This window comes from Dryas octopetala, chromosome 6 (assembly GCF_963921425.1).
Source record: "Dryas octopetala chromosome 6, drDryOcto1.1, whole genome shotgun sequence".
Taxonomy (NCBI): domain Eukaryota; kingdom Viridiplantae; phylum Streptophyta; class Magnoliopsida; order Rosales; family Rosaceae; genus Dryas; species Dryas octopetala.
The window spans coordinates 13,040,878-13,065,746 of NC_141371.1; the positions used below are offsets into that span (position 1 = coordinate 13,040,878).

At 34.3% G+C, this 24,869-nt stretch overlaps 2 protein-coding genes across 2 annotated transcripts; both read left to right on the plus strand.

Annotated features, from left to right (window-relative positions):
- Window positions 1-8,608: 8,608 nt before the first annotated feature.
- Window positions 8,609-9,747, plus strand: LOC147282525 (Calcium-binding EF-hand family protein). Its single transcript, XM_086247121.1, has one exon. The coding sequence runs from the start codon at window positions 8,740-8,742 to the stop codon at window positions 9,418-9,420; it is 681 nt and encodes a 226-aa protein (XP_086103247.1). The 5' UTR covers window positions 8,609-8,739; the 3' UTR covers window positions 9,421-9,747.
- Window positions 9,748-20,779: 11,032 nt separating this feature from the next.
- Window positions 20,780-23,224, plus strand: LOC147282526 (RNA-directed DNA polymerase (reverse transcriptase)). Its single transcript, XM_086248835.1, has one exon. The coding sequence runs from the start codon at window positions 20,803-20,805 to the stop codon at window positions 23,095-23,097; it is 2,295 nt and encodes a 764-aa protein (XP_086104961.1). The 5' UTR covers window positions 20,780-20,802; the 3' UTR covers window positions 23,098-23,224.
- Window positions 23,225-24,869: the final 1,645 nt, after the last annotated feature.

The window sequence follows — 24,869 nt, forward strand, 5'->3', positions numbered from 1 at the left end:
TCTGCTATACGTATAGTCATTGTATGCATATAAACCACAGATCTTTGAACGGGGATGTGTTCATCTTTCTACTAAGTACTAATGACATATAGATTTTTTACCATTAATTATTGGCGGTTGTATTGTGACCCTACTATTTCATTAGCATTTATATCACATCCTAAGTAGATAGCATTTCTCTAACCAATAACATAGTTTCTGTGGTTCGTTCGGACTTGGGAGCTAGAGGTATTGTATTGATTGTTTACAAAAGCATATATGATATATCATCATCATCATCATTAATTGCAAGACAGGGAAAAGGAGTGGATAGTGTAGAGTCAAACATCATCAGCTCTCTCTCTCTCTCTCTCTCTCTCTGTGAAATTTCAATGAATATGGCACTATTAATAGTAAATGTGAAGTGGGGTGGTCCAACACTGCCCACTGAGTTTGGGGGAATTAGACTTGGGCTGTCACCGCATTTCAGAAAAAAAGCTTATATAATGAATAATGAATATGATAAGTGTCACGGTCCGCATTTAAAGTTATGCTTTCGTGATATTATTATGAAGGATGAGGGGTTAAATGGAAAGAATGTGGCATTCATTTGAAGAAGAATGGTCAGGTTGCGCGCATAGAAAGGTAATTTAGTAATTTGCTAGTTTTGGGGTCTTCTAGTTGGAATTTAGGAAATTTAAAAATACCAGTAAGTTCAAGAATTTGAAACGAGTCTAACGCAACTGACGGATCGTCATTCGGAGTTCGGATGAATTTATTATGGGCCATTATTACTCCTTGTATAAGTTAATATTTCCTCATAATTTATAAAAAAAGTCTTAAAATACTCTTTAGAGGGAAACATGGTGTTAGGCTCTCCATCACCCCTGACTTCAGCACCTATGGGGCGTTCAATGAGCTACTCTAGGAACCTTTGGGGTCTTAGGGGCGGGCTTCTGAAGGACGGTCGTGTGTCTCCGTGGGACAGGAGGTCCTACGGACAATACAAGCGAGCGGGAAAGATTGTATTGCGAACAAGGCTACATGAGAGATTCTCTTATGTTGCACCGTATAACTTATGGGCTATATGTGAACTCCCGGATACTCTGTGGTGCATCTTGACCACGTAGTATTCAATGAAGGCATCGGCTTGGGTTCGGCCATGCGCAATAGGTGAGGCTAGCACGCACGAGAAGGACGGCCTCATGCTAACGAGAGAAAGTTAATATGGGGCATTAGACAAGAGTTGCTCACTCGGGTGGCATGCTTGCATGTTTAACTCGAGGAAAGGACTATGGGCATGAGCTAGCCCTTAATGTTATGACGATTAAAATATAAAAACAAAGTAAGACCCAACATGACAGAATAGAATGCCGATGTCATGAGAACCTATCGATCAGGCGAGTGTCTTAGCTAAAAACCTTGACACATGGAAGCAATCGAGAATCATCGCTACGAGCGAGACTCGAGATGAGTAATTATTATTGACAAACCTCAAGAAGGCAACGAATTAGTCTAAATTTTAAAAGGAGCATACGAGAAGGAAATACTAGCCTTGATTCAAAAGAATCTCGGTGCCACACAGACATATTCCATTGCGTGCAAAACGAGCCCGTGACAATAAGCATGGCATAGAGGCGCATAGCCGCATAGGTGAAGTGAACAATAATCCAATTGCTCTTTTTTCTCTCTGTGTGCGTCACGGTTTCATTGCTTTCTTGTCTTTATTCCGCGTGCTGCACACTTTTCGCGTGCCTGCCACTTACCATTAGACGGCCCCAAAGCTAATTACATTTCCATTTTGCTTGATATTCTAGAACTCTCTCATTTAATCAATTAATAAAGACTGTGCAAGCTCCTATTCATTTTGTTCACTTTATTTGATTTCAATCACTTTGTAGATATACTAGCTATATTTTCATTCTATTTTTCTTTTTAACTTGTTAATTATTATAGATTATATTTTTAAAAATTATTCTTTAAATTGTCTCCACAAAAAATCTTATAAAAAGCAATACATGTTCCAATAAATCCCCAAAAAAACCCCAATTAAAAATACATAATTATTAAAAACTATGAAGATATTACAATTCGAGGCAATCATACAAATGTCCTGGTGAAACTCAGAGCAGACCTTGGAAAAGAGTGATTCTTTGAACACCTAAGTATGGTCTCTAGACATCAACCACAAGTTTTGGTACAAACCTTTGAGTTTTGTTCTCCCTCTCCTCACTCTCCCTACAACCTGAGCTTGCACCCCCTATCACTCACAACGGCCCCTTTTCCTTTTTTCGCTTTCTCTTCTTTCTTTCTTTCTTAGGTGATCTTTCTTAAGAGAGTAATATATGAAACTAAACTCTGAACGACAAGATTTCCAATCCTCAAAGTTTAATTAATAATGATTAATCTGCTTACCATCGAAGGAGTATCTTCAAGCCAAACAAGCTCCAAAATGACTCAACAAATGGGGAGTTACTTGAGGGTGGGAAGGTTAACAATTATATACCAAGTCCGAGTTCCCTCAAGATACTATTAGATTAGTGTGGGAACCAAGAAAATACAAGCTGGTTCACTTTTAAGTGGGCCCGGCAAGGCCATTGATCGATTGGTGGCATGTTCAATTAATCGACACTACTATTGTTATTGTATGTTATTTGCAAATCTCAAATGTTGTTGCTTAGTTACAACTGAAAATTTGTGTAAAAATAATATATATAAAAATATTTTTTGTCTTTTTGTTATATATACATGTATAATGTTAAGAGGTCGTGCAACATGAAGACATTGATAGCAATTTGGGGGAACTTCTTATCAGGCAACAATGGTTCAGCCTAACCCTACTTAAGCATGCATATTATGCCGATGAAGATGTGGTGTGAAACTGTGAAGTTTACGTTGGAAGAGTAGAAGGCACGGGGCTAGGTGGGCTGAGGGGTAGGAACTTGAGATCCCACCAAGGACACCTTCGGCATTCAGGGGTTCATAGACCACCCTAGAACCATATTCATTAAGTGGACCGCATTAGTTGTCTGCTTCTAGGTTGGACACGTACTAAGGGCCACAGAAGGGTAACCACTCATTCTTAAAACCAACATTCTTAAGACCAAAGAGTCAAGTGGAAAGGGGATCTCCATTTTTGGTTCTTGATAGCTAGATCCTCAAAAACAACATGAATATGTCTAAGGAATCACATCCACCTTAATAATTTTTGTGATTTACAATAATCAGTTTCAACAAATATGTAACTGATTAAAAGTTATAATGATTTTATTGAGTGACAATAACAATGAATTCAACTATATTGTTGAACATAGCAAGCAATAGATTAATTGACAACGGTATGTCAATCGATCTAACAAGCAAAACTTCAAAAAGATTTTATATTGGATCAATGTTAAACCATAAGTTTTAAGCTCAAAAAGTACAACTATACACCCTAAAGTACACGATCCTATTGAGTACAAGGTATAAAAAAAAAAAAAAAAAAAATCAAGTCGATCGATTGACAAGGTGGCATATTATCAACATTTTAAAATGGGAATAAGTGTCATTTTGCTCCCCAAACTATTATGCTTGTACCATGTTTGCTCTCCAGACTTTTAATTTGGAAAATTAAAATATTTAACTTTTTCAATTTTGTCAATTGAGGTAATTTTGCCAATTTACTCAATAAATTTATATCAATGATGAACACGTGACTACAATTTTTCCCTCAATAATGACTCTTGGTGATGGGGAATTAATTTTGTGTAAACGAAGCTTTGGATGGAAAGCGAACAAATTCACAAAATTACCTCAATTGGCAAAATTGAAAAGTCAAGTACCTTAAATTTTTCAAATTGAAAATCTGGGGAGCAAATTGCTACAAGTGCAATAGTTTGAGGAGCAAAATAATATTTATCTCTTTTAAAATGTGGATCGGGTATCACTTTTGTACGCATTCCAAATTATTTAGTAAGATTATTTAAATAAATAAAATTTAAAAATAGACTTGTAGAATTCGAACTTGAGGCCTCTTACAATATTAAGAAGAAAAATATTATTAGACCCCTAGCTAGATGGTGACTTGTACATCTTTCAACTAATATAATTAGTATAAGGACAAATTACACGCAAGTACCTCAACTAACCACCCAATTTCACTTTAGTACCTCAATAAAAAAAAGTTGCTCAGAGATACCTCAATTACTGATTTTGCACACCTAGGTACCTCAGTCAACTTTTTCATCTGGGAGGCCGTTAACTGCCTACGTGGTGGATTGACATGACTTTAAAAAAATGCCACGTGAACAAAAAAATAATAAAATAATTATTGAAAAAACAAAAAAAAAATTAAAAACTCAATAATTAATTTAAAAAAACAAAAAGAAATAAAGAAAAAAACCTATTGGCTGCTGGCAGTCCCGAGCCCTCCTCCCTCCGCCTCCCTTGCGTCGGCCACCCAACCCACCCATCCATCTCTCTCCCCCTCTCCGGCTAGCAGCTTCATCTCTCTTTTTCTCTCTTTTTGTCACACACTATGTCTCTCTCTTTCTCTCACTCACTCTCAAATCTGGGTGTGCAGCCCCGATTTCTCCTCCCTCCGCCTCTTCCTCGTTGGCCACCCAACCCACTGGAATGACAGTGAGGGAGTCTGAGGTCACCAAAGGGTCCAAGATCATGCTCATGGCTTCTCAGGGCTTGCACCAAGGGGGTATTTTTCTGAAATTCAATTATTTTTTCTTGAAATTTGTCACACACTCTGAGGTCACCAGCTTCATCTCTCTTTTTCTCTCTTTTTGTCACACACTCTGTCTCTCTATCTCTCTCTCACTCACTCTCAGATCTAGGTGTGCAGCCCCGATTTCTCCTCCCTCCGCCTCTTCCTCGTTGGCCACCCAACCCACTGGAATGACAGTGAGGGAGTCTGAGGTCACCAAAGGGTCCAAGATCATGCTCATGGCTTCTCAGGGCTTGCACCAAGGGGGTATTTTTCTGAAATTCAATTATTTTTTCTTGAAATTTGATTTTTTTTTCTCCTGACCCAAATAAAAAAAAAAAACTTGAATTGGGATATTAAGTTTGATTGAAATGGAAGAACACACTTGTTTGGTAGTTGCAAAAATAATTGAGGGGACTGAGACTAGGGTTAATGCTCAGGCCGATGCCTATGAGTATATAGTGGATTATTCCAGACTAAAAAATAGGTCTGGGTGTTTTATTAGATTATTTGTTTAATTTATTATTTGATTAATGTTTTGGGGATGCATTTGAGGCCTCTGAGAAATCTTAGTTGCAGTTTTGGGTGGGTTATTGCATCTTGGAATTGTTGCATTGGTGAAAATTGCATAAGAAGAAGGGAGAATTGCAGAATAAGAAGGAAGCAGGAAGAAGAAGAAGAATAGGGAGAAGGGCTTGATGCGGGTTGGGTGACCAACGCGATCTACAGTGACAGTGGTAGGGAAGGGAGAGGGAGGGGTGGAGCTGGTGTCTGGAGAGGGGGAAGGAGGTGGGTGGGTTGGGTGGTCGACGCGGGGGAGGTGGAGGGAGGAGAGCTCGGGGCTGCTAGCAGCCAACAGGTTTTTTTCTTAATTTTTTTGTTTTTTTAATTAATTATTGGGTTTTTAATTTTTTTAGTTTTTTTAATAATTAATTAATTTTTTTATTATTTTTTTGTCCATGTGGCATTTTTTTAAAGCCATGTTAGTCTGCCACGTAGGCAGTTAATGGCCTTTCAAACGGAAAAATTGACGGAGGTACCTGTGTGTGCAAAATTAGTAATTGAGGTATCTTTGAGCAACTTTTTTTTATTGGGGTACTCAAGTGAAATTAGGTAGTTAGTTGAGGTACTTGCGTGTAATTTGCCCTTAGTATAATTATTATTTTTTAGATACAATCAAGGAATAAAATTTCGGGTTTCGAGGAAATTTCGATGGAAATTTCGATGGAAATTTCGACGGAAATTTCGAAGATTTTTAAATTTCGACAAAAATTAGATGGAAACGATGGAAATTACTATCAAAATACGGAAATTTTGAATGAAACTTTACCATATGTTTATTTAACATATTATCTACTAAATTGATAAAAAACATTGAAGAAACTAATTATATATATAGTAGGCTTCATGTGATATAAGATGAATATAATGTGCGCTGGAGACAAATACTGTTAAATAAAATTAGTATAATGAATAAATGAAATTAGTATATTATTTATACTCTATAAGCTATACATTAAACCCTATATATTTTATAATCTATACTCTATATTGTTTAAGATATGATATATGATATTAGGATTTAGGCCCTTTATGGTATTTTTAATTATTTTTTATATAAAAATATATTAAAGTTTATTGATTTAGGGTTTAAAAATAATTAAACGAAACTCCAAAACGGTCAAAAAAAATTCAAAACCATTTTTTCTTTACAATTGCCCAAATGCCTCAAACCCCAATCAATCATAAACCTTTTAATTTTTTTTATCTTTTTTATTATTTCTTTCCCTTTTTTTTCTTTTTTCTTTTTTTTTCCTTTTTTCTTTTCTTTTCTTTTTTCCTTCTTTTTTTTTTTTCCTTTTTTCTTTTCTTTTTTTTCCTTCTTTTTTTTTTCCTTTTTTCTTTTCCTTTTTTTCCTTCTTTTTCTTTTCCTTTTTTTTTCCTTCTTTTTTTCCTTCCTTTTCCTTTCCCCCGTGACCGTAAGACTGAGAGAGATTTGAAGGCAAAAGAAAAATAAAAGAAAGTGAGAGCTAGTCTAGCTAGATGACAAAAGAATCTAGGAAGAAAGAAAGATTTAATACTTGAAAAAGCTTTGCTTGACCTTTCTTATCAGTCTTGTCTAGGGATGTGTAATTGAGGAGATAAAAATACACGCTTTGGCCTTTGGGTTCCTCAGCTTTCTGTTTCTTTTATTATCCATCGATTTATATATCCAAGTTGTTTGGCCGTGAGTCACTGAGTCTCCAACTCTCCATCTCCAGTTTTTTTTTTCTTTATCGCCCCTCTGCCACCGCCGGCCTCAACCCACCATGTCGCCCCTCTGCCACCGCCGCCCCCTTTTTCTTCGTCGATCTCTGCTCTGCTGCCCCCTGCCGCGCCCTCAACCCACCCTCATCTCCCCCATGCCACCCCTCTGCCATCGCCGGCCCCATCTTTCTCCCCCCTGCCGCCGCCCCCTTTTTCTCCGTCGATCTCCGCGATTCTCCTCTAAACAGCCATGTAAGTGTCTGTTTTTTTTTAATGTTTGAGGCTTTGAGCGTTTACATGTTTTTTGGGCGAAGAGACAGAGTTCTAAGGCAATCGGGGGCTGAGTTTGTGTCACCGTCGAAAATTTCGCCGAAATTTCGAGAATTTCGGCGAAATTTCGATAATTTCGATAATTTCGGCGAAATTATCACGAAAACTTAACAAATGTTCGTTTCGATTTCGACGTCCCAAAAAATCGAAATTTTCGGCGAAATTTCGCCGAAAATTTCGAAATTTAATACCTTGGATACAATTAACTGTGAATCAGCGATGCAGATATAAAAAGGTTCGTTGACTTTATATACCAAATTGGAATATTTTTTTACTTTAATTACCAAAATATTTATGTCATTTCACTTTACATACTAAATTTCAGTTTATGTACCAACTTTAAAAAATATGGTTATACCGAGCTGTGACTATTTAACAGTCCTAACTTTTTTATTGATTTGTTGATTTTTCAATATTTGCAAGGCTTAAACTTTAATATTTAGTTTTTGGGTTATAGGACTTCATCTCCAAAGTCTAAATAAAAAGTATTAGACCCTTATAAATTTTGAATTTTGTGAATTTGAAACAGTTACAACCGTATAGCAAACTAATTTGTAACCTAATTCAAAATATCTTACTCTAGGTTAGTACCTAAATTAAAAAAAAATTAGTGTTTTACTGATTTGTTGAAAAACTATTAATATTTTGTATTTAATTCAAATTTTCTAAATATAAAATCAGTGATTCATTACTTTCAATTATCTTTATTATTAAAGATTTTAAAATTAAGAAACAAAAAATAAAGCAGTTAAATTCATGCCACATTATGATAAATCATTATGGCAGAAGAGGTCAAACCAATCAAAAAATATGTATTTAGATCAACCAATTACAGGCTTACAGACAAGCTTAAATTGCCACATAAATGGTTCAAGAATCTAAATATCGCTCAATCAGGAGAATCCTAAGTAAATAATAACTGCCACGTATTGGGGTAAACCGAAATACCCCCAAAATTTTCCAGCTAACCAAACACACCCAAGAATCTCCTCCTCCCTATAAAAGAAATAGAAAGGTGAGTACAAAAGATGAAAAGAAGACCCACTTTTACCAAACAAGAAGGAAACGAAAACCGAAAAACACAAACTCACCACCAAACAAACAAGCGCCAAAGTCACACCAAAAGGGTTGGTCCCACACTCCCACCTTGTAATTATAAAATTAAGACCTCACCTCACACACAAAAATCAAAACAAGCCCACTTTTTATTAATTTATTCCAATTAAATTAAAGAATAATTAACGGGATATTAATTAATTGATAATGGAAAACTGTGGAATTTGCGTAATTATCTTTATTATAAATAGCCGCATGAAAAGTTTCAACTTACGAAGCTTCGTGGAAGCTGCCATGGCTCTGCCTTCACTCCCACCATTTAACCCCTCACCCCTTCCTCTCTCCTTACCATCAATCCCCTTCTCTCTCCTCCTCCTTCTCCATTTCTCTCTCCATCCTTTTTCCTCATCTGGGTTTTCATTTCCGCCATGAAGCTCATGAATATATACCCCAAAAACCTCAGCCCAAAACGCCTCTTCCGGTCCAAGAAGGACCGGTCCGCGGTCTCCCGCTCCGACCCACCATCTTTCGGGTCCGGAACAGCGTCGTCCTCGTCCTCAGACTCCCTCTCGTCGACCCACAAGCCCGGAACCGGGGCCGGAGCCGGTGGTATCGGGACCCCCACCAGCGTTTTGCCCGAAATATCGGGTGACTGGTCCGAGTTCTCGGCCGATATCCACCTCGAGATGGCGCAGGCGTTTAAGCTCATAGACAGGGACAACGACGGAATGGTGTCGAGAAAAGAGCTCGCAGCTCTTCTGAGCCGGCTCGGAGCAGACCCGCCGAGCCAGGAAGAGGTGACGTTGATGCTGAGCGAGGTGGACCGGGACGGGGACGGCTGCATAAGCCTCGAGGCTCTGTTGAGCCGGGTCGGACCGGCTTGTGAACCGGCCGGCGACTCGGAGCTCCGGGAGGCGTTCGATGTTTTCGACACGGATCACGACGGAAAAATATCGGCGGAGGAGCTTTTGAGCGTGTTCACGGCGATAGGGGACGAGCGGTGCACGTTAGAGGATTGCCGGCGCATGATAGACGGGGTGGATAAGAACGGGGACGGGTTCGTCTGCTTCGAGGACTTTTCTCGTATGATGGAGCTGCAGAGATCATGATGATCACGTGATGGATGATGTTTCTCCTCATGTCAAGGGGTCATAAAAGTCTTTTTGTTTTTTTTTTTTCGGATTCTCTTTTTAACTTTTTAATTTTGATTATTGGGATGATGGATGTATGGTTTCACGGTATGTTGAAGAAGATTGAAACAGATCAAAAGGATCGGACGGCTTAGATTGGTCGATCTCAAACTTGAGAAATTGTGTATGCACTCGCCATTTAAATGATGGAAATCTTCTTCAACAATTTGTATATGATGAGTGCAAAGAGAAATATGCTATTCAGCTATTGTTAGATTTGGAATATAGATGATGGATATTATGCTCTGATTTTTTGTTCTTCTTTTTTTTCGTTTTCTTTTAGTTTTAGTTTTTTTAATTTTCTACTTTTTGAAGGTTGGGAACACAATAATGAACATTGATTGAATCTTCCTTTTTCAACCAGAAAACAAGGAACATTGAACCTAAGAAGTCCTTACATAGCCTCACAGGCATTTAGGTGGACTAAATTGTAGTGAACTAAAATGTTTGAAATGTCATTTCACGTACAAATACGTGGTTTCACATTGAATTTCTGTCGAGGACAACAAAATGTTCAGGTTTTTTTAAAAAATTTTATAAATTAAATTTTTTTTTATAAATTAAAAAGCCTTTATTATGAATTAAAAAAAAATTTATACATTAAACGATTTTATTATGAATCAAAAATTTTTTTTTTATAAATTTTAAAATATTTTCGATCTTCATCTAAAAATTATTTTTTTAAAGAATCTCAACCTAATTATCTTTTGAATTTATGCCTTAAGAAAATAAGGTTTCTAACCCAAATCCCTTAAATTTGTATGGAATTAGAGGTTATTTATCTATATTTTATAATAGAATGACTTATACGAGGAACTAATTATGAATCATTGTTTACTGTTTTTAGATTAGTCAAATGGTACATATTTTTATTAACTTAAAATCTTACACATACTCGTTTTATTATCTAATAACTTGTTTTAAATTATTAATTTTTAATAAAAGAAAAAAAAACTCTTATATGCATATTATTTCTTGTCTCGTTTTTTACCTCATTTGTCGAGGGTTCATTGTATCCACTTTTTACTCAATATACTTACCTAAAAAAATTTGTTAAAAAGTAACTTTTCAATCGCTTTGGATTTTGGAAATGAGGGAGGAGGTAGAGACTGTAGAGAGACCCGCCCACCACATTCTCCACCTTTGGCCGGCCGGTGATTTTGTCGACAACTCCTCCCTATGTCACCACCTCCACCTCTTTCCTCTCCTCAACCCTCATATTCTCTCTCTCTCTCACTCTCACTCAAATTGGAAACAAAAGAGGTCAACAACCTTGTCAGCCTTCTTTGTTATCAATGAGAGAGAGAGAGAGAGAGAGAGAGAGAGAGAGAGAGAGAGCTAAGGTGGAGGAGATGGTGGGTCTCTATCTCCTCCACAACTCTAAAAATTAAAAGGGTAAAAGTTTATGTTTAATGGTTTTAGGTGTTGATAGTAAAAGGTGGGTACAAATAACCATCCTAACACTTTTAGTCCCTATAATTTGTTATGGTTTCCAATTTCATTCATGTATTTTTAAAACATATACATAGCCATCCTCGTTTTGAATTGATTACAATCAAGTCTAAATTCTAATGTGGTCATCCTTGCCACAAAAATGGGTATTTTTGCCATTTCATTTAAGAAAAAAACTTTCGAACCACCAAGTAGTGACACCAACGCGTCATTAAATTGGAATTGGAAGTGTTTTTTTCTAAAATATTTAAGAATCTAGGGATCGCCACATCATCATTTTTCGTAGATTGATGTATCCTAGTCTAAACTCTTTTTTACTTCTCCCTCTGCACTTAGTCAAGCCCGAGAGGCATGCATAGTGTGTTTTGAGTATTTAATATTCTATTAGTATTGTGGGAGTAAAAAAAACCTAAATTACAAGTCTGGGCTATAATTAAGTTTGTGAGAAGAACTTACCTATCCTATCCTTTGTTGTATACAACATAACAAAAGATATGTAAGTTTTAGCCTAAGTTCGTATATAGTTATAATTTTATAAATTGTATTTTTGTAATCAATTAATAGTTCAATTAAGGTCAAATTAGAATTTTTGTCAAACTAATTAATAGAATGCTCACATAAAAGGTTTTTCTTTTTTTTTTTGAGAAAAAGGTCTGTAGGCGATTTATTTTTTAAACTTTCTCCAAGCAATTACATAATGATTCAAATAAGATGTAAGCGACATAGGACCATTTTCTACCCACATCAAAGGATGAGAAAGATCAATACTAAACTTAGCCAATTTATGAACTACATAATTACATATTCATGGTTGATAACCCAAATATATGGCATCAAATCCCAATAGCAACTTCCTAAATTCCCATACCAATTCACGTATAAGGTTATTTCAATAATTTATGCTACCCTAAAGCACTTCTTATACGTACGTGAAACATTGAAATAGTTTTGCATTATTGGCCAAAATCTTAATTTTTCTGACCTTAATTGCAACCAGTAATTAAGATGGAGATTAAAGTGAGAAATGACAACTTATAGAGTTATAGGATCAAAATTGTAATTTGACCAATAAATAAAAGACTTATTTACACATTTACCTCCTGAAATTATAGTTTCGTCTCATTTTACCTTCTTAAAATTTATTGTCTCAATTTATCTTATGTAAGTTTCTCCCGTGTCTCATATAACCTGAAACCGTCAACTCAGTCAATTCCATAGTCAATTTATCTCATGCCACATAGACGCCACATTAGCAATTCAAACGGGGGAATGGACAGACTTGATGACTTCAGGTTATGTGAGACACAAAAAAAACTTACAAGAGGTAAATTGAAACAATAAACTTTAAGGGAGTGAGTTTTATTTTCTTGCATTTTCTGGTGTTGGGTCGTAGTTTGAGGGTGGTGGAGATGGTGGAAGGGTTGGTTTCTTCAGCTCTCCGCCAAGGATGAGTGGCGGAGAGCCAGATCTGTAAGTTGGTTGTTTTGCAACTCCTGATTTTAAAATCAATGAGTGCGATATGCCGATATGTACATTTATACTAAGAGCACATGAAATGGATATGCCACTATTTATCTGTATGTAGACAACATGCTAAGAGAATTCTAAAATGATTTGAAAGCCAAAGTTATATTATGAACCAAGATTTTTCTTCAAACATTTGATGGACTAGTATTAATTCAACCAATCATATTGAGAAAGTACTTGAACATTTCATAAGTGTGAATATAGCGAGCCTTACAAAAACACCATATAACTACAAATATTGGTCAAAGCGTATCACAATTAGAATATTTTAGTATTCTGGTCTTATAATGCATACGGATTTGACGTGGTCTTCTCATTTAAGAGATTGAGTATATATACAAGAAATCCTAGAAGGTATTACTAGAATGCAATAGTTAGTGTTCTTAGGTATTCAAGATGAACCTAGAAATGTAGATTGCACGTACTTCACAAGATTTCGTGCTCTATTGAGGAGTGATACCCAATTGGATATTTGATATGAAAAAGACTCAAACTTGTATAGCTCTATGAGATCTATGAGAATTAATTATAGGGTAAAATACAATTTTGGTTCTTGAGTTACTCCAAAATACATTAGTTTAAAAATTACTAATTTGTGTTTACTTGTGTTAATAATCGTAGGATAATTTCTAACTTTCATTAATCGATTAATCGGTCAAAGGAGATAAAAGTCTTTTCACCTCAAATTTAAAAAATAAAAAATAAAAAAAATTGTGTTTTCTTCATCACCTCTAGTGCCATATCTCACTCCAGCCCTCAGCAACCAACCAAACAGAGTTCAAACACCCATCCAAACCCACCAAAACTCACACACCCATTGATCTTCATCTTGCGCAGATATGGAATTATATCTACTTCAAACAATAAAATGAATTTTTTTAAAGTTAAATGGTCAAACATAGGAAATGATCATTTTACCCCTTTAAACTAATCAAGTCATGTAACTGGCACATGGTCTTTTTTTAACAGAAATCTTGACAGAGGTGACGAATTATCCCACATTGATATAAATTATACATAAATGTTCTTCGTCAATACGAATCTAAATATATGTCTTGAAATAAAATTGACCTTAAAATTTGTGTCCTTTTTCCTTGAGAAATAAGTGAAGGTGGAATTCAGCTAGTTGGTCTAATTTGATTAATATAATATGATTATCAAATTACAGTAGTTGCAGGTAGCGTACAGTCTTGTTCAATTTGGAATATCGGTTTCTCTTTTATGCTTGGCATCATTTTCAATCATTTGTTTAAAGTTTAAACACATGTAAGATTCCTTGCTTAATAATTATATACATAATTTTTAATACATAGTCTAGCATTCCTACCAAAAAAATCTTGTGGTACCAACTGTTTATTTTACTTGGTTATAACTTATAAGAATGTACACAAAGAATGTCTTGAAAAGTTTAGTCTTTCTGTAATATTACTTAAAGGTATATGTTCTGACTGAAGCAAGTTAGTATTAATTTATCTTACAAATTCTAACATGAGCTGGGCACTTTACTTGAGGACTATATTGTTGGAGTTAGACTCGTAATATTGTCCCATAATTTGAATTGTCTATTTAATCAAAATTCACTAACTAAAATGATATTTCAATTTGAATAACTTTTTTTTACAGAAATAATACTTGAAAATAAACAATTTAAATCATAAAATCACATTGCAAAATAAACTTCACATGTGGTCACCAAATTAAGTCCTCAATTTAGATCCTCCCTAAATGGCCTTCCATTTACATTTTAAATCTTATAATATTTAAAATGGTGAGGCAATTGAATATTCAATAATATCTTTCTCAAACAAAAAAGAATATTCAATAATATTTTTCTATTCGCCCAGAAAAAAAAAAATTTCTGAATCTTTGTCCAAAAAGAAAAAATAATTTTCTGAACAAACCCATGTCTTTCATTTAACAATTAAACAACTACCAGAGTCATTTTCTGCATATAAAACATCCGTGTTCCTACATAATACAATAGATTTTTGGTATTAAATAATTATGTGCTTATACATATGCATATAGTGGTTGGTTGGTAGGAAAGAAGCTTAAAACAAAAAACAAAAAATTGAGGACATAATTTGATCAGTACTGCGTGAAATATCAAATTATGTGTTTGGAAGAAGGAATTTTATATGCATGTTATAAATAAATATATATATATGTATTGTAGTGCTCAAGTATTAACTAGTTTGTGATTTAATAGTATTTTTCTTTATAACATTAAAATAGGCTCGTCAGATGATATAACTTCATAATTCGAACGGTCTATTTTTCAAGTTCACTTCAAAGGTTAATATTTCAAAATTTAATTAAATCAAAATTTTTTTTATTGATCAACAACTATTATCTATGAGATATGAACTCAATACTCCATTTCATAATATAGAGATTAAAAATTATATTTTAATTAAAAAACTGCGTGAAAAACATGTACTATGAAGGCTACGTTTAAGGACTAAGTACACATTTTTTTTCTTTATGCATGAAGATAAGTACAAATTAGACACCTTCTAGATTTCCATTTTCCATCCCACCTTATTATTAGTCCAACTGATATTAATGCTTACATAATGTTAAAGACCAAATAAATCAAAGTGAAAATAATATTAAACATCAATTGTTTTGCCCCACAAAAAAAGCAACATTAATTGTCTTAATAATGTTAGGCTGATCAAATTATGATCAGTACAGTGTGTTTGGTTAGGCTGATCAATTGTCAAAAAAATTGAGGACAATATATAACATGCATATATACTAGTATAGTGTGTTAGGACGAAAGAATTTTAATTTTCATATAAATTCATAAATGATAGAATTTAAAATTCCGTTATTTAAATTTCTATAAATTACATTTTCTATTGTTTGGATATATGTATATAGAATTTTGTAAATGACATGAATTACAAATTTTAATTAAAGCCCCACCGACTACCCACCCACGCCACCACCTTCCCCTTCCTCTGAGTCTCCGACCACACTCGTCTCTCCCTTCAATTCTCTCTTCTCTTCTCTCTATATACTCCTCATCTCTTCTCTGCATATTAAAATTTCTTCACAAGATTGATTTTTTTTTTCTTCAATTCCAAGAGCCCAGCAACGAAAGACAAAAAAAACATCTCCATTAATTGCATTTTCTTATAATAAACTTGCAAATCAGGTTGGGATCAGATTGATGGAGATCCCAAATGGCAGACCAAACAAAGATTTAGCCCAACATATTCCAATCACAATCGTAACTGTTACAAAAAAAAAATGGCAAAGCTGCAACGGCTGCAGCTAGAGGGAAGTGAGAGAGAGTTTAGAGAAAGAAATCAGAGAGAAAAAGAAAGGGGAGGAGGTTATGGAAAAATTATAGGGTATAACCGATATACCGCTACGTAATATAACCGATATATCGCTACGTGGTATAACTAATTCAACGTGTAAGGGTATTACTAGACGATGTGTTTATATTAGTAGGGTATAATATTAATAACATCCACTCATATTATAACAAATAGACTGGTTATACCACGTGTCAATATAGCGGTTATACAGAATAGTTTCTCGGATAAGAGTGGTTGGAGGTGGCGTGAGTGGAGATGGGTGGGCAGTTGGCTTTATGATTTTTTGTTTTTCTAATCTTTTAATTTCTTAATATTATTTGTGGAAAAAAAAAAGTTTGTAGATGTGACAAGATCTAAGTCACAAATGATTATTAGAGGGCTGAGATCAAAAGTTAGGTATAGTCTATTAGGAAGAAAACTGGCAAAGGATCCAAGTCTAGATGTGGTTGTGGTGGGTGGGTCTTTTTTCTTCAAATCTCAAATGTCATGAAATTTGGAAATGACACCTATTTAGGTGGAATTTAAAGTCAGAATTTATGACTCTCAAATTTCATAATTTTTTCTGCTTAGAATTCTAAGATTTCCGTGTTAATGAGGTCAAACAAGGGAATTTGAGATTTTCATTTCTCAAATTCTGACTTTTAATGAAATATCGAGTTAAATTTCTCTATCTAAACACACTGTAAAAGAAATCGAGTTTTATATACATGTTGTATATAAATATATATATGTATTGTAGTGCTCAAGTATTAACTAGTTTGTGATTTAATAGTATTTTTCTCTATAACATTAAAATAGGCTCATCAGATGATATAACTTTATAATTCGAACGGTCCATTTTTCAAGTTCACTTCAAAGGTTAATATTTCAAAATTTAATTAAATCAAAATTTTTTTTTATTGATCAACAACTATTATCTATGAGATATGAACTCAATACTTCATTTCATAATATAGAGATTAAAAATTATTTAATTACTTTAAAAACTGCGTGAAAAACATGTACTATGAAGGCTACGTTTGAGGACTAAGTACACATTTTTTTCCTTTATGCATAAAGATAAGTACACATTAGACACCTTCTAGATTTCCATTTTCCATCCCACCTTATTATTAGTCCAACTGATATTAATGCTTACATAATGTTAAAGACCAAATAAATCAAAGTGAAAATAATATTAAACATCAATTGTTTTGCCCCACAAAAAAAAAAGCAACATTAATTGTCTTAATAATGTTAGGCTGATCAAATTTTTTTTATTAAATTTGCTTACGGAATAATATGTTAGTATAATATACATATCAATATTTAACTTATTTTAAATAAATAAATGAAATAATATCGCATCATGTAAATATAATAAAGGAATTTGGTGAAAGTAAATACTATTCTAATTGTTTTTATCATTTTCTGGGAAGATATTGACAAATCATGGAATATGGGCCGGTTTGGCAGAGAGTGGACGTTTTCTTTTGTTTACTTGTTTAATGATGGGGATGAGTGAAAAGAACGTATAATATGCTCCTCCACAACATGTCAACAACAATCACCATCTTGTTTTTGGATTATTACTGTTTTGAAAATGTCCTTTAATCAGTAGGAAAGGAAGAAACAAAATTTTCAATATAAAATAATTAGAACAAAACAATCAAATTTTATATAGGGGTGGCTTTTTTTTTTTTTTTTTTCCCCCCCATGCTAGTTGTCCTGTTTGGACCTTTTCCAGGATTCCAACTTTCCGGGAAACTTCATTGCCTTCCACTATCAGTTGAGGACAGAAAAATCGTGGCTGGATTTTTTTTATTTTTTATTTTGTTACCGACTATTAGAGTGGGACAAGAAGAGCCAGTACTTGTCCAGAGGGCTGGTGGAAAAACACTATTAAAAAAGTCAAAAGTTTTGATTTTAGATATTTTCAGTCATTGTACCAATTACCAAGGTCAAGATTGGAAAACAAAATAAGTCCCATTTATTTTTTAGTAGTACTAAACATCTTACATTTTTATACCATAATTTCATACCACCTTATGTGGCATCTTACATGGCATTCATGCATTGGACACTAAAAAAGAAAAACAAAAATCCAAAAAGAAAAAAAAAAACTTTGTTCAGTAAAATAATGACACGTAAGATGATATAAAAATATGGTATAAGAATGTGGTAAATATAGCATTATTCTTTATTTTTTGATAAATTATTCTATTTGCCCTCAATATTTTGCTTACCGGACTCATGTTCCAATAAAATTTTTATTTACAATATTAACTTTAAATAAAATTATTCCAAAAAGACAAAAAAATTCAGATTTTTTTTTTTTAAAAATAATCTTTGGCCAGCATGGTAGATGTTAATATCCCCTTTGTCGAGCACCGGGGAGTGGTGACCGTGGTTGGCATTCTTTTTGTTGTTTTTTAAGAAAATTTTATTAATTAAAATTGTTCTAACAAGGGGATGAATTTTGAACAATAATGAATGATGATATATAATCACAATTAGATCCAAGTATCCAACCTTAGTAGAAGAACACTCTATAAACTGATATTGGTATAAACTATCTAGGTCCACCATTTGAGCTGCGTGAGGACTAGTAGACCTATTTAGGTGTGGAATTTTATCTCAAAATGTCTCAATGCTATTAGTAGTAGATCCTAAATTATATTTTGTTGATCGTCACGATACTTTTCTGATATGAGATTCTTTTTCACATCCATTAACTTGTATCGAGCCACACAACTTCAACATTTGTCTCACAAAAAGTAACATACAACCTAACTATGAGAATATGTCTCATCCTAATTTTGTGAGAGTAGATTGTATTATGCATGATGCCCTATTCTAGATTTTTCCAAGGGCCAAACATTGAGTTGAAACTCAAGACTTTGGGGAAGTAAATCACTTGTGGACTGTTAGTAGTCAAACATTCCTAAGCATAAAATGAAATAAGATACACGGTTGCCCTCCCTCAAATGCACCGTTGGTTATTTGATCGACTTGCTTTCCTCCTTGCTTAGCTTGGAGTTGCTGCTTGTTGTTTGGACTTTTAGTTTGGTTTCTTTTTTTGGATCTTTGTTTTCTCTTTTTGTTATTTGTTGGGTTTTGACTCCTCTTTGAGTCTTTGGGACCTGCCTTCGGACTTCTACAAAGTTACTTTCTAACCAAAAAATCCTAGAGCCTAAGGCCTACCCTATGGGCAAATAAATATGCAATGTTATATTAGCCCATAAAGGACTCCAGGTCAGATGATCTCACTTGTTTGCCTAATAACAAAGTTTCTATAGTCAAATTGGGGCTTAGTTTGTATACCTAAAACCTAACAGTTGACAAGTGTACTCTCAATCCTTGCAAAAGCTTTTATGAAAGTTTCTAAATTCATACTAAAATTTAAAATCTGATAAGTACATCCCATAAATTAAAAAGTTTTCCAAAATTTAGAGTCCGTTTGGTGTTTTTTTTCGGATATTATCTTTTGTTTTCACTAGGGGTGTGTTTTGGACGGATTGGATCGAAAATAGAGTGTTCTAATTTCAATCTAAAAAATTTCGGAATGAAATTTCGATTCCAAAAAATCGGAATTTCAACATCTCATTCCAATTCGGATTTCTCGAAATTTTTCGAAATATCATATTTTCGAAACTGTCGGATAAAAATTTGAAATTTTAAGATAAAAAATCGGAATCTTCACGTTACCTTTTGTTATTAGTAAAAAAAAAAAAATTAGTAATTACATGTACAAAAAATGTGGGTGTTTTTGTTAGCATTTATGTTATTATGATACACATATATTTATAATGTACATATGTTTATATTAATAGTATTAGTTATTTTTTTAAATATATATGTATGTGTATGTTTGAAATAAATAACAAATTAATGAAACATACAGTGAAAAAGTAAATAAATGAGATAATATTAATATAAATACAGAATAAATTGACATAATTTCGAAGAGAAAATTACAGATTTGGTTCACTTATTTTATACCTAGTTCAATTTTGGTCCACGATCTTTTTTAAGTTCTGTTTTGGTCCACTAATTGTTTCATTTGTTCAATAAATGTCAATATTTGTGACTTTAAATCTTTTGGGTTGTGTTTTCTTCAATTATAATTGAAGTATAAGTTATATTTCATCATTTCTTAGTCATAAAAACAAATTTGGAGTATTATAATCTAAGAGAATTGAGATTGGGTGAAGTTTGAAAAATTGACAGTTTCGGGTACCCTACTTTGGAGTCAATTATCTTGAGTTTTAGAACTCCAATTTGAATGATCTTTATATGGTTGTAAAGAAGAAATGCATAGCTTTAAAACAAGTATATGTTTGTTGAATTTGGGTGAGATTTGATAGGGTAAAAGGCAGACCAAATTTGAGAAAACAAATCTGGACTTTTATTGAACAAGTAGAACAATTAGTGGACCAAAACAGAACTTAAAAAAGATTGTGGACCAAAATTGAACTATGTATAAAATAACTGGACTAAATCTGTAATTTTCTCTAATTTCAGAAATATTGAATCGGAATGCCGTTGAAAAATTTCAGATTGGATCGGAATTTACAGATACATTCCAATTTCAATCCAATTTTTTTCGAAATTTTTGAAATTCGGCATTTTCAGATTTCGGATTTGATTCAGAAGTTCCAAAATTGGAAATTTTCTGATTGGAATCGGTTGGATTCGAATTTTCCAATCCAAATCACACCCCTAGTTTTCACCCACAATATTTATAGAGAAGAATGAAGAAAAATGTTTTTTTTTTTTTAGCCACCGAATGAAGAAAAATGTTTAAAGACAGGTTTTGAATTGCAAACTAAATGGGCCTTAATTGCTAGCTCGGTCTTGGCAAGTTGACACTCAGTGGGGCCAAAAGCCCAATTGGCATACTCCATAGGCCCATAAAGGAACTCCTGGCACTCCCTATCTCACTCCAAAGCTTTCCTCTGTCACAATACCCAAGTCCCAAGCCAATTTCGAAGTGCAAGTTTTTGCTTCAATGCTCATAAACCTCAGAAGAACAAAAACCCTTCCATTTTTTGCAAAACCTTCACTTTGCATTTCTCTAAAATTCTTCTCAACTTCAGCACCAAACCCAAGCTCAAACTCCACAGACCCTCTTTCAGAACCCCAACTCAAAGCCTTGGTTCTCAGCCAGTACACTCATGGAAAATTCGCCAACCTCCTCCAAAACGTCATCGCTTTGCCCTCTGTCCTCCTCACTGCCTGCCAAAACCTCACCGCCCCACAAACCCACAATGGCCTCAAGCCGTCCCTTCTTCTTGACTCGGTTTCCAAACAGTTCTCAGTCCACGAAATGGGTCGCGAGCTGCGCGAGAATCGGTTAGATCTTGGAGCTTGTAGTGTTGCAATGGCGGCCCCAAGAAACAGAGGTGAGTGCTTGATTTTTCCTAACTTGAAACTGAAGGTTTTGATTGAAGCTGTTAGGATGGTATTGGGCATTGTTTATGATGAACGCTTTGTGACATTTTCTTATGGTGGTCGTGTTAATATGGGCCGCCACACGGCCATTAGGTACCTTAAGAACTCTGTTGAAAATCCCAGTTGGTGGTTTTGTGTTAGCTTTAACCGCGAAAAGTTTGATCAGCAACATGTAAGTAAGTTATGCTTGTTTATGCAAGAGAAAATAGAAGATGGGATTTTGATTAGTATTATAAAGAGGTTGTTTGAATGTGATGTGGTGAAAATTGAACTGGGTAGTTGTTGCTTTGGGAGAGGGTTTCCTCAGGAAAGTGGGTTGAGTTCAATTTTGATAAATATTTACTTTAATGGGTTTGACAAAGAAATTCAAGAAATGCGTCTAAAGAAGAATCAAGAGCATCCCAAATTTGATTCGAATGAGCTTGCTTCGAAGGATGGTGTTTTTTATAAACCAGTGAAGATATATGCGGTTAGGTACTTGGATGAGATATTAGTTATAACATCGGGGTCTAAGATGTTGACTATGGATTTGAAGAACTGGGTTGTGAAGTACTTAGAAGGGAGTTTGGAATTGAAAGTGGATAGGATTAAAACAGCTATTCATAGTGCAGTGTCTGAGAAGATTGATTTTATGGGCATGGAATTACGGGCAGTTACACCTTCAGTTTTGCATGCTCCTATGTCAGAAAAGGCTATCAGAGCACGAAAAAAGTACCGAAGACAGAAGGAAGTCAGAGCTCAAGAATTGAAAAATGCTAGAGAGAGGAATAGGAAGAAATTAGGATTGAAAATAATGAGTAATGTTTTTAAGAAGTTGAAGAGAAGCAATGGCTTTAAAATGGAATATCAAATTGAGAATGAAGTCAGAGAAATCTTCAGAACCTGGGCTGACGAGGTGGTGCAAGAGTTCCTTGGGTCTTTGGAGGAGCGTTGGGATTGGCACCGTAATCTATCAGCTGGTACTTTTCTCTCTTTGAGGCACATTAGAGATCAACTGCCTCAAGAGCTTGTTGATGCTTATGATAAGTTTCAAGAGCAAGTAGACAAGCATTTGAACCCAATCAAAGCTATAAAGGCACTCGAGGAAGAAGAAAGGAGAGCAGAAGAAGAAGCAGAGCAGAAATATGCTAAGAGAACAGTTGAGGATTTATCAAAGCTTTGTGTGAAAGCTGATGCACCCATAGAACTTATTAGGAAGATGGTTAGGTTGACTGGGTTTACAAATCATATGGGTCGTCCTCGGCCAATCACTTTTTTAACTGCTCTTGAAGATTCTGATATCATTAAGTGGTATGCGGGTGTAGGGAGAAGATGGCTTGATTTTTACTGCTGTTGTCATAACTTCAAGATGGTCAAAACTGTTGTAACTTATCACTTGAGGTTCTCCTGTATCTTGACTCTAGCAGAAAAACATGAATCCACCAAACGTGAAGCCATGAAACATTTTACTAAAGATTTGAAAGTCTTTGATATAAATGGAAATGAAGAAGTGCACTTCCCCACAGAAAGGGAGGTAAAAATGATGGGAGATAAAAATCTTTCTGATCCAAAACCTGTGGATGGAGCGTTATCTTTGGCTTTGATTAGATTAGCTTATGATGAGCCTCCATATTCTTGTGTTGCTCATTTCTGTGACAGAACTGATACTGTTGTTTATCGTGTACGATTATTGCAAAATCGCTTGAATGTGAACCCCATGGATGAAAAGAAATGGGTCCCTGGAATGGGTGCAATTAATGAAAGTCTCAATCTGAAGTGCTTCCCTGTTTGTCCTGATCACATACATGATTTATACATGGGTAGAATCACCTTTCAAGACATTGATTGTACTTCATTTGTGGATGTAGACTGAGTTTTACGTTTCTCTGGTTTGCTGTCTGATTAGAATAGGTTCATGTCTTCTAGAGGCTGATGATGATCTACTCAGAGGTTGAAAATTGTTGTACATCTGCTTAAGCCAGGTGGGTGATTTGTACACTATCTCCATTTATACTGATTTATATGCAACCACTTAAATCTTTGTTGTTATAATGCAATTTGAGTTGCCCATATAATTTTATCAGGGAATGTGTTGATATTACATACATAATCATCTATAGTAATGATGAGCTCATGTATATTTTTCACATAAACGCAGATTTTCACAATAGCTAAACAATGTGGGTATGACTATATATCTAAATAGTGGTCACATGTTAAGACTGCTTGTCACATCCTAATTTATCGTTATCAGTTATTAGGTAATGGCTATCAATTTTAATAAGCTTATATATAGAACTTGATGAGTCATTTGCAAAGCCATAAGAGTAGTAATTATCTTGAAGTTTTTGAGTAAACTGTTCATACCTTTGAATGGATTGATGGACACCTTTGTTTCTAATTAAGAACTTGTGATCAATTTTTGATGTCCCTCATTTCTTTTCCCTGTTAAAGACTTAAAGTCACTGCATTTTTCCACAGCTGTCTCTGTTTTGGAAAGAAGTAGAACTGTAAAAAACCATGTCCTTATGATTACTATTATTTTCAAATGAGTTGTGCGTATGTGGTTGACGTGCAGGAAATGTGTTTTTGGATAATTTTATGTAGTGGGGTTTTATCTTTGTTGATCATGGTACTTTTCTAAAATTTGGGTTGAGAGATGATTATGGCGTACTATGAATTTGGCGTAGTATCATCTTTTTATATTAAGGGTCATTTACAGAAAAATTAATAAAATGTTTTATAATTATGTATTAGAATGTACTATTTCATAATACTAATTTACTCATCATTGACAAAAATGAAATAAAGTGAATGGCGGATCTTAACAACCGGCCCAAAAACATATACGTTGCTGTCTTACTTTTTAAAATGAACAATACTTGGGTCACCCCTTGGGAGTACTCAAGGTCACCACATCCCCTCAAATTTTAATTTTGGCAATGTCGGTGTATGATCAGAATCGTTCACTTTTTAGATCACCTATTATAGATCATCTCTGCAAAAAATCAAATCAATTGGAAATCATTTGATTATATAACTGTTGTTAATTAAATAAAAAAAATAGATGGTTTTCAATTAAAGATTGATTTTTTTACCAAACCGTTGATTTTTTTTATTTAATCGACATCAGTTATATAACCAAATGATTTCCGATTGAGTTAATTTTTTGTAAAGAAGATCTATAATAGGTGATCTAAAAAGTGAACGGTTCCGATCATACACCGGCATTGCCAAAATCAGAATTTGGGAGGGTGGAGTGACCTTGAGGTACCCCCAAGGGGTGACCCAAGTATTGTTCATAAAATTACAAATAAGTCAATACAAAACAAATGCTTACCAAATGCTTACACGTGATACGTGATATGATGATGCAATTAAAAAATAAAAATTACACAGTAATCTAACAAATTGGGTACGTAGCCCAATGCGATCGACATAAAGAGAAAGAGTAGACGAGAAGAGAGAGCAGGGGATAAAAGAGCAGCACAAAGAGAGAACAACACAGGGAGAGAACAGAGAGAGACAGAGAGAGACAGAAATCAAAGAGGAGATCAGATAGGAAATTAAAGAGAGAGGTTGAAGAAGATTGAAGAGAGAGACAACAACCTTTTTTTTTTTTTTAAAGGTAGGTTTTAAACTAAT